The 19,359-nt window shown below is 35.6% G+C and overlaps 1 protein-coding gene across 2 annotated transcripts in view; it reads right to left on the bottom strand.

Annotated features, from left to right (window-relative positions):
• Window positions 1-19,359, bottom strand: part of NBEA (neurobeachin) — a 697,365-nt gene that overhangs the window by 300,008 nt on the left and 377,998 nt on the right. For both annotated transcript variants that reach the window (XM_049778738.1, XM_049778739.1), the window contains one exon: window positions 6,286-6,410. In XM_049778738.1, the coding sequence (XP_049634695.1) occupies window positions 6,286-6,410 (125 nt within the window). The remainder of the gene's footprint in view (window positions 1-6,285; window positions 6,411-19,359) is intronic.

Here is a 19,359-nt window from a genome sequence, read left to right as displayed (position 1 = left end):
GCACAGCTGTAAGGCATTTGCTTTGCACACACCAACCCATGACAGACCCGGGTTCAATCTACAGCATCCCATATGGCCCCCCGAGCCTGCCAGGAGTGATTTTTGAGTGCAGAGCCAGAAATGACCCTAAGTGCTGCCAGGTGTGGTCCAAATACCAAAAATCAGCCAACCAAAAAATAAATTACAACCTGATTCTTCAACCTAAAACTAAAGGAGCAGGGGCAGAAAGACAGCATAGTGCTCAAGGCTCGATATTCATGCATAGATACCTGGTTCTATTCCTAGCTTCAAATGGGACTCTCAATACTACCAGATGTAGTCCTCATGTGCCCAAACACAGCAGAATGCAAGTAGCACCACAGCCTCTGATCCTAATGCTTATCAGGTCAGTTGGCTGAGTATTGCTGAGAGTAGTCCATGAGACACCTGATTATTGCTTGGGATGCTGCCGCTCTCCCAATCTCTCTTAACTAAAGAAAAACGGGCCATTAGGATATATGTTTATATGAAAATGTATAAAATCTGTTCCATAAATTTTATAAGGATATGTTATGGAAGCATATATTTAATTCATTTAAATTATTTTAAGATGATAGCACAATTGTTAGGGCATTTGCCTTAAATATGGTCGACCTGGGTTCTATCTCTGGCATCCCATATATTTTTAGAGCCTGCTGGAAATTTTTTTTGTTTTGTTTTTGGGCCACACTCGTGGTACTCAGGGCTTACTCTTGACTCGTGCTCAGAAATTATTCCTAGTATGCTCAGAGATCATATAGGATGCTGGGGATTGAACCCAGGTCAGCAGTGTGTAAGGCAAATGCCCTACTAGCTGTGCTATTGCTCCAGTGCACTGCCAGGAATAATTTCAAAGTGCAAAGCCAAGAGTAATCTCTGAGTGCCACAGGGTGTGGTCCAAAAAACAAATCATACATCGAAGACAATACTGTTATATTCAGTGTAATGCAAGCACCAATAAGAGATTGAAGATGAGTTTTGTATTTCTATTCTCTCAAGTTTCTTCTAAAAAATAAATCAAGGGAGGCCAAAGCAAAAGAACAGCAGGTATGACATTTGCCTTACATGTGGCTGGCCTGGGTTCTATCGCTGGCATCTCATATGGTCTCCTGAGCCTGACAGGTGTAATACCTGAGTACAGAGCTGGGAGCAACCCCTGAGCACTGCCAGGTCTGATCCCTTACCCCAAAAATTTCCTGGCAGGCTCTGAGAAATAAATGGGATGCCGAAAACTAAACTAAACAAATCCAAAGAACCAAAACCAAAAACCATAAGGATTGGTAAAGAGATAGTTCTAATGATTAAAGCTCATATTTCAAATGCAGAAGATGACCTGGGTTTGATTCCTGGAACCTCAATATTTCCTGAACATACTCAGGAGTGACCTTTGTGTAGCACTGGGCATAGACTCTCCCTCAAAATAAAATAAAAAGGATATCGGTATCATAAACTCTTAGAAACATTATTGTAACTATAGTTCAATCACAGATTTTGTATCAGATATGAAGATTCAGTTGCAATACATCAAGCACTGTCATTAACAAACAATAAAAGATATTTGCTAGAGTCTCCATCTACTATAAAAAATAGATTATTAGGAAAAATATACAACCATTTCCAAGTGAGGGAATAAATGTAAAATCTTTGCAATGTGAAGCCAGATTATTTATTAGCTTTTTCTCAACAAATATATAGAAGCATCGTATTTTGTTCTCAGAGCTTTTCTTATTTTTTGATGACTGTGGGTAGAACATTCCAATAGTCATTCATACACCATCAAAACTAATTTAATCCCAGATTCATTACAGAGCTTATTTTTATTCATCAAGGTCATAGCTTGATGGCTTCACAAGCTTAGATAAATCAGGTGTTAAGCAGACACATCTCTGAGGAACCTAAGGATGTTCTCATTTGCAGTTCTCAGCATATTGTACTATTTATTGCCAAAGAAATGACTGATTATTTTTGTCATTTTGCTCCCTGTTTTTTCTTTTTTTTCTTTCCTTATGCTAAAGCCATCTATACTCTTCTGTGATGTCTGATCAGACCTATTTAAGATGATGTCTTTGATCATAGACCTGGGAGAGGTAGTGTAGTCAGGATATGGTGAAACATTGTTCAATTGCAATTTTATGGAATTGAAATAGTCTTCAATGATAACTGACAGTCAAAAAGGCAATCAAAGTTATTGAAATTTTGTACTGCTCACTGACAGCATGATTTCAAGCATCAAAAATTGACTACGATTTACTGAAATATATAAACATACAAAAACCTTTCTTAAATTACTTACTAGCTAATCATTAAAACTTACATGATATTTTACTATTATAAACACCTAAAACAACACATTCTAATACAAAAATCAGAAGGTAAAATATCAGGGAAAATTATATGCCTCTAGGTTTTTATTAATCACATTCCAATGCCAGAGGCTGAAAGACTATCAAATAGCACCAAATCTTTTGTACATGACCTCATCAATTATTCAACTCATTACTACAAAGCATGAAAAAACACCGTCAGTGTTAAGGATGTTTATTAACTAAAAAGGGGCAACATGAATTTTAATAAAATCAAAAGTGAAGCCTTTCAAAGTAAATATGATAAAATTAGTATCCTTTACATATCCTTGAAATTATATTCAATTTTCATAGATCCATTAAAAGAAAGTATTATTTTGCAGTCTAATTAGTTCCAAATAAATTTCCTGAAAAGAATTTCTGAAATATAAATTGTACCTAAGTGTTTTTCTAAGTATCACATGAGGCTTGACTAAATTTAGAATAAAATCAATTCAGTTGGGCCCAGAGATATAGCACAGCGGTGTTTGCCTTGCAAGCAGCCAATCCAGGACCTAAGGTGGTTGGTTCAAATCCCAGTGTCCCATATGGTCCCCCGTGTCTGCCAGGAGCTATTTCTGAGCAGACAGCCAGGAGTAACCCCTGACCACCGCCGGGTGTGGCCCAAAAACCAAAAACCAAAAAAAAAAAAAATTCAATTCAGTTATATTAATAAATGAAATTAGCTGAATCACCTTCAGTTCTATTCCATTCATGTATCCACTTATGTCTTTAAAACAAGACTATCATAAGATAGTTTGACCAACAGAATTAAAATCCTAGTGAGTGCTTTGACAGTTATGAAAATATTTCCGATTTAATTTTAAGATAATTGCCTTATGTGTACAGTTCCTTTTTAAATTTCTGAAAACTAAAATCACTGAATCAAAGACTTCTAGCAATATTAAACTTCTACTTAAAAATTATTCTTTTGTTACTAAAATGACTGCTGACACAATATATAAATATTAAAACAAAGTTGACAGATTTCTTTGAATTTTATGATTAATGTTCAGAACAGTATTTCAAGGGAAACAAATGCCTAAAATTTTTATATGAAATAATAAAATGAGTGCTAATTCCTCCTAGTTCTTTCAAACCTGTATATCTGTGCCATAATATAGCCTTTATATATTTTATTATAAACTAAAACATTCATTTTGAGATTAGCCTACATAGTTCCATATTTTAAACTCATCAAATGTTTAAATGTTAATGGCAGGCAAAGTGACTAGAAGTGATGGGCTGCTTTATTTTTCCACTTTTATATAAACATATCAGTAGTATACAAATGTAAAAGCTTTCTTTTAAGCATCTAACTTTTCAATTATAACCATTTTCTCTGAATGAAATGTATTATCATTTATTTCCTATATTGTGTGAAGGAATATTGTATATAGGTTAGAAAGTACATGAAGAGTATGAAAGACAATATGGTATTCTATTTTTGTCTTGGAAGTTTTCAATTTGCTTTTTTCTATACACAATTCATTTCAGGATGTTCTTGACCTAATACTCAGCACATCCACTATATGCTACTTTCTACTTTTCACCACTCAGTTCCAAAAGACAATATATGTGAAATAGATGTGAAAGGTGGTTAACAGTTAAAGAGGTGTGCTCCATAAGTACTTTTGGAGTTAGAATTGCTTTCATTCTTTTTTTGTCTGTCTGTACAGACCCTTGATCCTGAGAAAAATGACACTTATCTCTGTAATAGGTATAATGCAGATTTCTTAAATATTTGTGGCATAGATGCTTATATATGAAAAAGCACACTCAAGAGGTAAAATAACTCTGAATACTGCTGATAGCCCAGTATTTAAAATATATAAAGCACTCCATATGTTAAAATACACTTAGAGGATATCCAGTGTCATAAGTACCTTTTAATTTTTATGTTGGGTTTAATTAATTTTTGTTTGAGGGGTGCCTCTCTAGTGGTCCTATACTTCAAGGCTATTCTCTAGAGGTGCTTAAGAGGCCTTGGGGTTGAGGTCAGAGCACTAGTGCAGCAGTAGGGCATTTGCCTTGCACATGCTAACCTAGGATGGACCACGGTTCAATCCCCCAGTGTCCCATATGGTCCCCCAAGTCAGGAGTGATTTCTGTGTGCACAGCCAGGAGTAACTAACCCCTGAACATCACTGGGTGTGGCCCAAAAATCCAAAAAAATAAAAATAAAAAAAGAGGCCTTGAGGTGATGAATATCAACCTGCAGTGGGGTGGTGGTACATATCAGGATATGCTTGAGCCCCTTGATTGTTCTTCCAAGTTTTTTAGCTTTATTTCTGTTTACTTAATTTTTGAGTCAAACCCAGGGGTGCTCAGAGATTATTCCTGACTATGCTCATATTGCCAGGGAGCATATAGGTATCAAACTCAGGCTGGTTTCATACTAGGTAAGCACCCTCACCACTGTTATTATTTCTCTGACTCTTGGGTTTGATAATTACTATTAAAATCAATCTCAAAAAGATTTTATGTAACATATTTTTCTCATAGGCTTGATACTGGTATAATAACAAACATTTAATAATAAATAGGCATGGAAAGTGTACTGTCAACTTACAAATAAATCAAAATAATTAATTTTCAAACATTTTAGTTTGGTTTTGGGGGCCACACCCATTTGACGCTCAGGGGTTACTACTGGCTATGAGCTCAGAAATCGCTCCTGGCTTGGGGGACTATATGGGACACTGGGGGATCGAACTATGGTCCGTCCTAGGCTAGTGCTTGCAAGGTAGACACCTTACCTCTAGAGCCTCCACTCCAGCCCCAATTTTCAAACTTTTAAAAAGCAATATGTAGAAGGATGGATTCAATATGTATTAAAGCTTTGGAAACTCAGTATCCACAATAATTTCTCTAGCTCAATCTATATTTAAATTATATCTAAAATTTTTTGATACTTTATGAGATTTTCTGAGCCAAACTCAGTTGTTCTTTAGGTGTCTACTCCTGGCTGTGTTAAAACTTTTTGGTTTTGTTTCTGGGTCATGCCCAATGGTGCTCAGAGCTTACTCTTGGCTCTGTACTCAGGTAATAGTTCTGGCAAGCTCAGACCATGCAAGGTAAGAACTCTAGGAGTTATACTATCATTCCATAAATTAGAAAATTAAAATATATTTGGGCGACACATCTGGCAATTTTTAGCGTACTCTTGATCCTGCACATAGGGATCATTCCTGGTGGGTTCAGGGTATCATTTGGGTGGACAAGAATAAAACTTAGGCTATGTAAAAGTAAACACCTTACCCACTGTACTATCATTTCAGTTCCTAAAATTTTTCTTAGTAAACACATATTTAAAATAAGACTCTATGAAACAATCCTACTATTTGATGGTATATTTAATGTGAACAATTCTTAAAAACTTTATTTGTAATCCATTGGAAAATTGGGAATTTAAATGGCATATTAAATCAAGATAAATTTATTTTAAATAATGCAGTAGTATTAGCATAATAATAAAAATTTAAATACAAGTATGTATAGGCATATATGCACATATATGTGTATTATGTGCATATACTACAGTACAAATAAAGATGCATGTTTCAGTAAAGAATTTCAAATGTATTTTTCTATGTTAGGCTTGCCTTAGACACTAAAGTGTGAAAGATATTTGAAAGATAGCAAATACAGAACAAATTTTCATCTTATTTAAGATATATGAGTCATGCTTCCTAAAAATGTATATATGATGGAATCTTTTACTAAAAAATAGGTGAAGGATCTCAAATTGGGTAAATATAAGGTTGATTAAATGTAACCAAATGATGTCGAAGGATAAAACAGAACATTTTTCTAACTGATGGATATATGGAGACATTTGAAGACTGGTGGGAAAAGCAAATAGTCAGTTATAAGGATTATTTCGTACCCACAAGAATTATTAATAAATGGCATTGGTACTGACCATACTCTATTGCAGCTTTCAATAACACTTCAGCATGAGTGGACCCAAATGCATTACGAACAAAACGTCTTCTTCGACGAAGGTCATCTTCCCAGTAATCCAAGCGCCAGAAATCATGCAATTGGCTAATCATGGGAAAATCAAAGAACAAAAATTACTACTAATATTAACATAACATTTCTGCATAACAGAAAACACTATTATTGTGGATGTGGCTATACCCAGCAATGTTAGGAGTTATTCCTGGATCTACCCTCATGAATTACTCACTTGTGGTACTTGGGGGATCATATGGGAGGCTGGGGAATGAATTTATGTAAGGTAAATGTCATACTCACTGTTACTATTGTTCTAGCCCCGAAAACACACTTTTAAATTAAAGCTTTGTTTTGTTCTAATTGAAAAATTAAGATAATTTTTGAGATATGTAAATTTTACAATTGTTTGTATAAATGTTTATCCTAAAAATAAAATCTTAAAATAGCAATACCCCCATATTTTAAGCATTATAACATCCTTCTTTCTTTACAATGTTTCCCTTCTACAAAAAACCATTAATCATATGGAGTTTAGTAACAAATGCAGCATCAAATTACAAGTATTAATGGCACCGTTTGCATTCTTTTACACAGTTTTTAACAAGGCTTGTAAATCATAGGCTAGACCTCACGACTAACAATTTCCAATTTAATGACCATGGTTTCTTAGTAGACTGAATTAAGAACTATAAAATATTGCATGCTTGGATTTGGTGTAACAATGATTAAAATAATGTGCTGAAATATTCATTGAAATAATTCCCTGCTGCCCACAGCAAACTGAGAAAAGTGCAATTATATCCATTATTAATAATACTAAATTAGGTCTGCAACAAATTTCAGGATATGGTAATTGTCCTGGTAAATTATTATTCTAGCACTCACAGAGTCCTTGGATGGTTTTATAGCTTTCAGCTAATATAAAACATTAACAATCATGACCATCATTGGGTAAGTGTCTAAACCATGTAACATTACAAACCACTGTTAAAAATCCATGGCATAGGTCAGAAAGTACTTCAGTATATTCATTCTATACCACTGGAACATTTCATGACAATTTTGGTTTTCAATTTAATTTCAATAAACACTAGTGATAAATGTCACTACTCAAAAAAATTGTATTTTCTATTTAAAGCACTTGGGGTAATATACTCAAAAGATAAACTTATAATTTTCCCAAGAAGTCCTATTCATAGAAACTATAAAATGACTTTTTTTTTGGCTTTTGGGCTACACCTGGTGACACTCTGGGGTTACTCCTGGCTATGCACTCAGACATTGCTCCTGGTTTGGGGGACCATATGGGACGCTGGGGTTGGACTTGCGATCTGTCCTAGGCTACACAGGCAAGGCAGACACCTTACTGCTTGCACAACTGCTCTGGTATAAAATGACTTTTAGAAAATTTTTTTCACCCTCTCCCCTCTAAAAGATTTTATTTCATTTTATATCTGAATATTTTATTGTAGATTAAAATTAATTAAGGCAGGAACTATCATCATTTTCCCAGCAAAATGTCTTAAACAGGCTATATTATAAATATTCCACAAATTAAAACTTCATGTTTATGGGGGAGGGTACACACTTGGTACTGATCAGAGCTTACTCCTGGCTCTGTGCTCTGGGATAAGACCAGGGAGGGGCTGAGAATCAATATGTGGTACCAGGGCCTGAACCCAGGTTGTCTGTATTCAAGTTAAGTACCCTATCAATTGTATTATCTCTCCCAATTTATCACAGAATATAATTAAAATCCTGTTCTTAGAAGATCTTCCCTATCTCACTGACTAGAAACTATGACTATATTCAATCTTGAATTTACATATATTTGTGTGCTTAATTATATCTTGTCTTCTTAGCACAGTAAGGTATAGGTATAATATTCAGCCTTCTCAAACATATTCAATGTAATAAAAGGTGACTCTAAAATATTTAAAAAATAAAAAGTTGAAAAACAAATGCAAATGTTTAGGTTCAGTTAATTTCTGATAAAAGGAGTCAAGAATACATAATACGGAAAGGTCTATCTTCCAACAAATGGTGCTGGGAAAACTGAATATTCCCAAGCAAGAATAAAATAAAAGACTGAACCACATTTCATACATTATAAAATAATAAACTAAAATTATAAAACATCTGAATGGAGACCTAAAATCACGAAACTCCTAGAAGAACACACAAACATGTTAACATTGTTGTTGGCTATCACATGTTGGACATGCCATCAAAGTCAACACAAGTAAATTTCTAGCAACACAAGTAAATGTGACTACATAAAATTAAAAAGATTCTGCACAGGGGCCGGGTAGGTGGCGCTGGAGGTAAGGTGCCTGCCTTGCAAGTGCTAGCCAAGGAAGGACCGCGGTTCGATCCCCCGGCGTCCCATATGGTCCCCCCAAGCCAGGGGCGATTTCTGAGCACATAGCCAGGAGTAACCCCTGAGCGTCAAACGGGTGTGGCCCAAAAAAAAAAAAAAGATTCTGCACAACAAAGTATAAACTAGCAAAATGACAAAGAATATGTGCAGAGTGAAAGAAAATATTTTTAAATCATTTATTTGATAAAGAATAAAGCAGTAAAAAAACATATATTGTAACCTGTTACAACTTGAAGGCATTATATTAAAGGAAGTAAATTAGAGAAAGACAAATATACATTTTACTAGTTGTGGAGTCTAAAAATAAAACCAGCAGCTGTGGAACCCAGAAAAACAAAAAAAAGAAAAAGAAAAAATTCCTAGAGACAAGGAAAGATCTTAGCTAATTAGATAAAGGTAGTATAGAAGACACTAAGTGTCTTCAATACAGTAATATAAAAATATGTATATATGCATACAAATATACCTACATATCTCAAACAACAGAGCTATCCAATATATCAAGTAAAAACTTATAAGGCTGAAAGATGCACAAGAACAGAACTGTAAGTTATATACATAATTGAATATATATATACACACATTCCTATATTTGTGCAATAGAACAACTAGCCAAAAAAAAAAAAAACCAACAACGATATAGAAAAAACTCCATCACCGTCAACCAGTATTATTAGAATATTCCTACCCAAGTTGAAATATTCATTGGTTTCAATGTCTAAGAATAGAAACCAAAATATATCATATTATATATAAGTGAAATTGTCTATAGTTTTTTTATGTGCCTTTTGACCATTTGTATTTCTTTTTTTATCAAAGCGTCTGTTCATTTCTTCTCACCATTTTTTGATGGGATTAGATGTTTTTTTCTTGTAAAGTTCTGTCAGTGCCCTGTATATTTTGGATATTAGCCCCTTATTTGATGGGTGTTGGTGAATAGTTTCTCCCACTGGTGGGTGACTCTTGTATCCTGGGCACTATTTCTTTTGAGGTGCAGAAGCTTCTCAGTTTAATGTATTCCCATCTGTTGATCTCTGCTTCCACTTGTTTGGAAAGTGTAGTTTCCTCCTTGAAGATGACTTCAGTCTCAATGTCATGGTGTGTTTTACCGACGTATTGCTCTATATACCTTATGGTATCAGGTCTGATATCAAGGTCTTTAATCCATCTGGATTTTACCTTTGTACATGATGTTAACTGGGGATCTATGTTCGCTTTTTGCAAGTGGCTAACCAGTTCTGCCAGCACCACTTGTTGAGGTTTTTCCTGCTCCACTTAGGATTTCTTGCTCCTTTGTCAAAAATTAGGTAATTGTATGTCTGGGGGACAATGTCTGAGAACTCAAGCCTATTCCACTAATCTGAGGGTCTGTCTTTATTCCAATACAATGCTGTTTTGATAACTATTACTTTGTAGTACAGTTTAAAGTTGAGGAAAGTAATGCTTTCCATTTTCCTTTTCCCTAGGAGTGCTTTAGCTATTCGAGGGTGTTTATTGTTCCAGATGAACTTCATAAGCGTTTGATCCACTTCTTTGAAAACTGTCATGGTATTTTTAAGGGGATCTCATTAAATCTGTGTAATGCTTTGGGGAGTATTGCCATTTTAAGGATGTTAATCCTGCCAATCCATGAGCAAATGCTCCTTGTCACAATCATCAGGGAGATGCAAATCAAAACAACGATGAGATACCACCTTACACCACAGAGATTGGCACACATCATAAACAATGAGAAGAATCAGTGCTGGTAGGGATGTGGAGAGAAAGGAACTCTTTTTTTTTTTTTGGTTGTTGGGCCACACCCGGTATCGCTCAGGGGTTACTCCTGGCTATGCGCTCAGAAGTTGCTCCTGGCTTGGCGGACCATATGGGACGCCCGGGTTTCGAACCACGGTCCGTCCTAGGCTAGCGCAGGCAAGGCAGGTACCTTACCTCTAGTGCCACCGCCCAGCCCCGAGAAAGGAACTCTTAACCACTGCTGGTGGGAATGAGGTCTAGTCCAACCTCTACGGAAAGCAATATGGAGATTCCTCCAAAATCTGGAAATTGAGCTTCCATTCGACCCAGTTATTCCACTCCTAGGGATATACCCTAAGAACACAAGAATACAATACAAAAATCCCTTCCTCACACCTATATTTATTGCATCACTATTCACAATAGCCAGGCTCTGAAAACAACCAAGATGCCCTTCAACAGATGAACGGCTAAAGAAACTATGGTACATATACACAATGGAATATTATGCAGCTGTCAGGAGAGATGAAGTCATGAAATTTTCCTATACATGGGTGTACATGGAATCTATCATGCTGAGTGAAATAAGTCAGAGGGAGAGAGAGAGATGCAGAATAGTCTCACTCATCTATGGGTTTTAAGAAAAATAAAAGTCATTTTTGCAACAATCCTCAGAGACAATGAGAGGAGGGCTGGAACTTCCAGCTCACTTCATGAAGCTCATCACAAAGAGTGGTGAGTGCAGCTATAGAAATAACTACACAGAGAACTACCATAATCATGTGAATGAATGAGTGAACTGGAAAGTCTGTCTGGAGTACAGGTGGGGTGGGGTGGGATGGAGGTAGATTTGGGACATTGGTGGTGGGAATGTTGCACTGGTGAAGGGGGTGTTCTTTACATGACTGAAACCTAATCACAATCATTTATGTAATCAAGATGTTTAAATAAAGAAAAAAAACAAAAAAATTGTCTACAGTTGTGAATTTTCCTACAGATATTGAAAACATAAAAGTGCCAGAAATACAAAAGGAACATTCCCAAACACTTGAAATTACAGTACTATAGTTCAAAATAATGTTTTAATTAAAAAGAAAAATGTTCATTTACCAATGAAGAGACTAATTGTTAAAACCCAATTATTCTCTCCTCCTTTGGACACACTTTTGATTATATTTCTTCATCTACTGTGACATTAGCTATTCCTATATAGCTTCCCTCAGCCAATGAAATATGTTTTCTGACATAAGTACTGGCATCAACCCATTTAACAAATGAAGCAAAATCTATGCTGAGAAGTTATGTGTCCCAAATTAAGCAACCAGCAGGTGGCAGAATAAGATTTTGTTTGCAGCTCTAATTTTCAAAAAGGCAGCAAAGGAAAGGACTATCATGAAGATAAGACATTGAAAGAAATAGAACTGTAGTTTTAGACCTCTCTTTAAATTGAAATAACTACTCTAAATTAAAGTGGTATGTATGAAATATGTAGAAAACTTTATTGGGCATGATTCCTTTATTCAACAAATATGGAACACCCACCATCAGTGAGAGTATAGGTACACAGGAATAAATAAGCCAATATGATTCCTGCCTTGGTGAAATGAACAGTCATTTTTTTTTTAATTTTTATCTGCAATGCCAAGGGAGCTTAGAGTCTCATATATGTAAGGAACTACAATAAAGCAACATTCTTGACCTTACTAGAATCTGTTTCATAATACAAATAAATAACATCTAGAAGGAAAGAGGGTATTGTATGGTCTTAAAAACTGGTAAACCGGGGCCGGGCGCTGGCGCTGGAGGTAAGGTGCCTGCCTTACCTGCGCTAGCCTAGGAGACGGACCGCGGTTCGATCCCCCGGCGTCCCATATGGTCCCCCAAGCCAGGAGCGACTTCTGAGCGCATAGCCAGGAGTAACCCCTGAGCGTTACCGGGTGTGGCCCCAAAACCAAAAAAAAACAAAAAAAAAACTGGTAAACCAACTTACCACACAGGTCAGTTGTAAGAGCATGCTAATTAAAGGGGTGTATAAAATTTATGCTGAGTAAACAAACTTTGTATTTGATGGAAACTTATTTTTCCTATATAAGAGAAACCATCTGTCCTTATAAGGACAAGTATAGTCATTTATGAATGATCAAGGGATCAATATGTAAAGAAAAACTCATACTCCTAAAACCAAAAGATGGATCATCAAATATTTAAAACTACTACTGAGAGATCTGTTTTTGTTTTTGGGGGGAGGTTACACCTGGTGTTGCTCAGTGGCTACTTCTGGCTCTGCCCTCAGGAATTACTCCTGACCATATGGGATGTCAGGGATCGAACTTGGGTTGGCCACATGAAAGACAAGTACCCTACACGCTCAACTATTGCTCTGCCCCCTGCTAAGAGATCTGAAGGAAGATATTGACAAGACATTAGTAGTGTATTTTATCAGTCTCTTAGCTACACTAGATTTAACTTTAACTCCACAAAAATCATTACAAGAAAACAAATGGTTGTCTTGAAGTAAGAAATGGAAGAGATGGGCCTGGCTGATATATACAGGTTCCATCATTAACCAAAAGTTGAATATATATTCTCCAATGCAAATAGTGCATTTTACTTGAGAAATCAAGTGGTGGATCACAAAACACATCCATAAAATTAGATAAATAAAAACTGTATCAATAATCCCCTCATATCATGATGTTTCAAAATGAAAATTAATCACAAAGAAACAAGGAAAAAAACCTCAAACACTTGGAAATTAAACAAAAAGTTTAGATAAATAAGGATTTTGAGTCAAAATTACTATGGATAGACCCAAAAAACACATTAAGTATGCAACACATGGGGAAAAAAATCACTCTTATTTAATATGCCTTGTTTTATTCAATATTTAGTGATATTATTTCTTATACAAGTTTGTGTGCACATGTGGCAAAGGTCTGGACAAACATTTATCAGTTCTCTATATTAATATGTTTGACATGTATTGGCACACATCATAAAGAATGAGAAGAATAGAAATAATAAATAGAAAAATATTTCTATTTTTGACCTTTCTTTTGAAAAACTCTTTAGTACTTATTCCAAGGACTGTTTTTTCACTCTCTTCCATACTCTCTAAGATTGCAATTTAAATTATAAACTAATTTGATGAAATTCATCTTTCTTGTCCTTTAAAAATGTCCTCCCCAATCTGATCCTGTAAAGTCATAATATAGAAAGCTTAAACCTTATCGTCCACAGTCTTTAAACCAGGCAAGACTTTCATTTTCCTTGAGTTTACTGAACCTGGAAAGAAGACTGGAATCCTTACCCAGGACTACAAAAACAACATAAGATGTGATCCAATTCTCTTTGCTCCATCATTTCTTCCCACCCAGAAGTTATTCTTAAAGATGAATCTTAACCAACTCTCTGAAATATTTGGATTCACAGACCCAAGGGAAATAGTGTTTGATGAATGTATGAATAAAAAAAGCTCCCAATGAACTACACTGAAATTAGCTAAATATATAAATATATAATATATGTATGTATGTATAGCTGTTAAAAAGCGATCTTAGACTGTACAAGCTATTATTTAGGTTGGTTTTGTAGTTATTTCTGGTGGTACAAAGGCTGGTTTTGTAAGGTAATCTCTCCTGTTGAGTCTCAGGGGATTGCATGAAGTGACGGGATAGAACATGAATTAGTTTCACTCTTAGCAAGTGTTATGCCCCCTATACTACCTCTGGCTCTTTCACAAGCTAATTTTAACAATGAGTTTTTTCTAGCAAACAAATCGACAAAAGTATGGTAAAAAAAGGAAAGAGAAAAGAGAACTTTTGCCTAAAATTTTGCTTTCACTATAAGCATCTTATTTATTTTTTGGCCACACCCAGTGGCACTCATGGGTTACTCCTGGCTCTGTGCTCAAAATTACTCCTGGCAGATTCAGGGGACCATTTGGGATGCTGGGGATTGAATCTGAGTTGGCCACATGCAAGGCAAACACCCTACCCAATGTGTTACACTAGTCCCCATACAACTTATTTTTTATTTTTTTTATTTTTTTCAGGCCACACCCGTTTGATGCTCAGGGGTTACTCCTGGCTAAGTGCTCAGAAATTGCCATATGGGATGCCAGGATTCAAACCAACATCTGTCCTAGATCGGCTGCGTGCAAGGCAAACACCCCACTGCTGTGCTATCTATCTCTCTGGCCCTAGAAAGATAGTTTTTCTTCAGGATAAGAAATATTTAAAAGTGTCTGTTGGCCTTTCGGCCACATCACTATTTCTAGAAACAAAAATATCCGGTATATTAAATAGGACTAAGCTGAGATTTTAAGGACCAATGTGAAAACAAGAACCGAAGAAATAAGCCCATAAGCATCGGGTCAGGTTTTGCCAGTTATTAAATGACACAGGGGTAATTATTGAAGACTGCTTTCTAGGAAACTGCCCAATTCTCACAATGTAAATTCTGAATCTCAAATAAAAGGAGAGAAAATATCGAAGTTTTCCCATTTTTCTTATTGTACTACACAGATGGAAAAGCAAAGTTGGTTTATGAACTTTGCTTTAACTTTGTTTGTTTTGAGGTCACACCTGGCGATACTCCATTACTCCTGGCAGGGATTAGGGGACCGCAGGAGATACAGGAAATGGAACATGGGTCAGATACATGCAAGATAAATCTAAATATCTTGCCTGCTGTTCTCTCTCTCTCTCTCTCTCTCTCTCTCTCTCTCTCTCTCTCTTTCTCTCTCTCTCTGTCTCTCTCTCTTCCTCTCTCCCCTCTCTCTCTTACTCTCCCCCCCAGCTCTCTCTCTGTCTCTCTCTCTTCCTCTCTCCCCTCTCTCTCTTACTCTCCCCCCCCCAGCTCAAGCCCCTTCTTCATTAATTTTTGGCGGTTTTTTTTGGGGGGGTCACACTCAGCAGTGTTCAGGGGCTACTCGTGGCTCTGCCCTCAGAAATTACTTCTGGCAGTGGCTGGAGAGATAGCATAGTGGTAGAGTGTTTGCCTTGCATGAAGCTAATCTAGGACAGATAGTGGTTCAAATCCTGTCAATCTCTGAGCCTGCCAGGAGCAATTTCTTAGTGCAGAGCCAGGAGTAACCCCTGAGCTTCACAGGGTGTGACCCCAAAACCAAAACCAAAACAAAAAGAAATTACTACTGGCTGGCTCAGGGGACCATACAGGATGCTGAAGATTGAACCCAGGTAGCCATGTACAAATGCTTTGAACAAATAGGCAAACACTTTACTCTACATTATCACTCCAGCCCCCAGGTTCTTTTTTAACTATGGGCAAACAAAATTACTTCTTAGAGAACTTCAAGAGTCATTTTGGAGACCCATGAATCATTCCAAATTGGTCAAACTTCTTTTCTTTAACATTTTTTGGGGGAGGGGCACTGTACGTAACAATATTATTAATAATAGAGTTTCAGGTTAAGTTTCTTAAAAAGGTTACCAGCTGTGACTGACTCTATAACATATTTAGTAGAATAAAAGCTTGCAATGGAGGGAGAAACAGATTGAATGCAATAGCAAACCCTATTCCATGAGCTATTTTCTCAAATGATCAGCAAATATTGAAGACAATTTTCTCTTTGATATTTTACTACTTTTCTAAAAATCATTCCACTTCTAGAAACAATAAATTTTAGAGCTAACAGAAACCCTCCTTTTTGACTGCTTTTGTTCCTTTTCCAATTGAAATTGAATCAATCTAAAGCAATCTCAGGGAGGGGGCTGGAGAGGTTGTGCAGGCAGGAGGGTGTTTGCCTGCACATGCTAACCTAGGAGGACCGCTGTTCGATCCCTCGGTGTCCCAAATGGTTTCCCAAGCCACGGGTAATTTCTGAGTGCATAGCCAGGAGAAACCCATGAGCATCGCTGTGTGACCCAAAAAACAAAAACAGAACAAAAAAAAAACCCCAAAACAAAAAAACAAACAAAAAAAACCAACTAAAACAATCTCAGGGGAAAATAATTATTGTAGTATTAATTGAAAAAACTAAAATTACTTGTGAAATATCTACTCTAGAAATTAGCCCACTTGAAAAATTTTAACCAAATAATTAACTGTTTGGAGATGAGCTCAGATTGATAAGGTTAAACATTATAATTAAAATTACTTAAGACATTAATTAGACATTATAATTAAAATACTTTTCAGAAAATATAAGAAATTGATCAGTATAAGGTAGTTCAGAGAAAAGGATTTACATAACTAAGGAATATCATTATTGATTATTTTAAAATTATATATTATACATAAATTATACCTAAAATGTCTTTTAAACCCTACAAAATAGTTTATGTGAAAGATATAATTTGTTTATACAGTATTTAATAATCTGGTATTGCTTAACATTCTTATGTTTGTAATTTTCATTGTTTTCTTCTCTATGCCTTCATTTAGAAAATGAAAAGAAGTAAACCTTAATAGAATTGTGGCAGAATATGCATGTAATATCTTCAGTACAGTGGTTGGTGCATGTAAGTAGATATAGCAGGAACTGTGAGCACAACAGCCAGTAATATATTGAAATTCCAATATTGCCACTAATGTTTGAATGACAAATTATCTGATTATTTTCTGATCTATTTGGAACTAATTGTTCTTACTCTCTGTTCAAAGCTTGTAGTAAACTACAAATGGTAATTACATAAACATTTATTAATCAAGCCAAGTACAGCTGCTGTGGCATTTCTATCAAACTAGAAAAATAATCTTTTCAAAAATGTAGATATTTCTTATGGTCTAACATTTTCAATGCGACTTAATTAAGATGATAAGTAGATAGAAAATACAGTAAATAGTTGAAATTTCTGTTAAAAATTTAGCTAAGAGTTTAGATTGCCTTTCAGGATCCCCAAGACAGGCCCACATACAACTCCATCACTTCTATGGCCTCTTTGGAAGCTAATTATTTTATTGTACTTTAATACCTAAGAAACATCATAAATTTTTTAGATTGTAAAACAACAAAATATCTGAACCTTTGTTTATGCATCCCTAGAAACATAGCACTTAGAACAACTAATGAAAATATTAAGAACATGTGATATTTCCACATACTAAAATAGATTTAACACTTAAAACAAAATTAAGTCAAAAACAAGTCTTAGAAGAGGATAGTTAATAATTAATAAGCAAGTAGATGATTTTAACAAAAACAAATCTAATTTGTTTCACTTTCTCTTTATTACACATTTAGTGGAGTGAATTTTTATAACAAGCTACTGATAATGGAACTAAAAGTATCATTTTCTTAGTAGCTAACCATTCGTCTGTAGGAGGGAATGATTTGCCTCTAACACAGTTAACAGAAATAGGAAAATACAACATAGTAAATTGAGAACATGGCCACAATTTAGTCTGCCTTTGTAAAGTTTGCTTTAGGCTATGTAATCATTTCAGTAATCAAATGCAAGCTGGCCCGTTTGTATTTGATTCTTTGTGACATTTATGAGGCATGCCAAAGAAAAATGTTTCCATCCAAAAAGTTACCTAACTTTTAAACTAATTGAAAAAACATGCTTACTAGTATTATAATTAACTCTATAAAAGTTCTGAAATTTGTTGATATTAAAAACTTTTCATTCATAAAACAACTAAATCATATACCTTCTCCACTTTGGCAATTTTTGTTAATGTTTTATAAGCTTAGAATATAAAAGCAATTTAATGTAAATTTCTCAATAGTGATTTTTTTCTTTTTTTTTCGGGCCACACCCATTTGATGCTCAGGGGTTACTCCTGGCTAAGCGCTCAAAAATTGCCCCTGGCTTGGGGGTACCATATGGGACACCGGGGGATTGAACCGTGGTCGTTCCTTGGCTAGCACTTGCAAGGCAGACACCTTACCTCTAGTGCCACCTCGCCAGCCCCCAATAGTGATTTTTTTTAACACAGAGTCTAATAAAAGACAAGAAAGAAGAATATTTTACCTCTTTAGTTACACATTTTATTACAAACTTTACATCCTCAATCTGACTAGAACATAGATAATAAATATTCTTTTCTTTTCTTTTTTTTTCTTTTTTAGTTTTTGGGTCACACCCGATGGTGCTCAGGGGTTACTCCTGACTGTCTGCTCAGAAATAGCTCCTGGCAGGCACGGGGGGATCATATGGGACACCGGGATTCGAACCAACCACCTTTGGTCCTGGATCAGCTGCTTGCAAGGCAAACGCCGCTGTGCCATCTCTCCGGGCCCTCTTTTCTTATAAACACTATAATCACAATAAAAATTATATTATTATTTTTAAAAGTACACTAATATAGCAGGTAGGGACTTGGCTTTCAGATAGGAGATTCAATCCTAATCTCTGGCATTCCACATGATTCCCCAAGCGCCACAAGATTATTTCTTGAGCACAGAGCTAGGAGTAAGACCTGAGTATCACAGAGTATCCCCACCCCAAAATATGTTCAGTGGCCAGAGAAAGATAGTACCAATGGTGGCACTTGCTTGGCATGCAGATGGCCTGTTTTACTGCACCGCATATGGATCCTGAGCACTGATAGGAGTGATCCTTAAATGAAGAGCCAAGAGTCTTGAACACCACCCAAAAGACATTTAAATGTAACATTTAATTTTCAAATAATTTTTATTAACGTAGTTGTTTTTATAAATGTGTATATGTACTAAATATCTATAGTACCCTACATCTAGTGTAACATAGCATATGTATCCATATAATTATATATTCAAATATTATTCAATATTTATTTATATACTTATTTAGCTTGTTAGCTTTTAGGCCATACTTGTAGCTCTCAGGGGTTACTTCCAGTTCTGATATGCAGGCATCTAACCCTATAGTGTACAGATATTTCTGAGGTACTGGGGGCTTGAACTTGAAACATATGCAGGCAAAGTTGTACTCTAGCCACTGATTACAACAACCTGACTATGAAATCTAT

The sequence above is a fragment of the Suncus etruscus genome, chromosome 8, assembly GCF_024139225.1.
Source record: "Suncus etruscus isolate mSunEtr1 chromosome 8, mSunEtr1.pri.cur, whole genome shotgun sequence".
NCBI classification, from domain to species: Eukaryota; Metazoa; Chordata; class Mammalia; order Eulipotyphla; family Soricidae; genus Suncus; species Suncus etruscus.
This window is presented reverse-complemented; position numbering and strand designations above follow the sequence as displayed.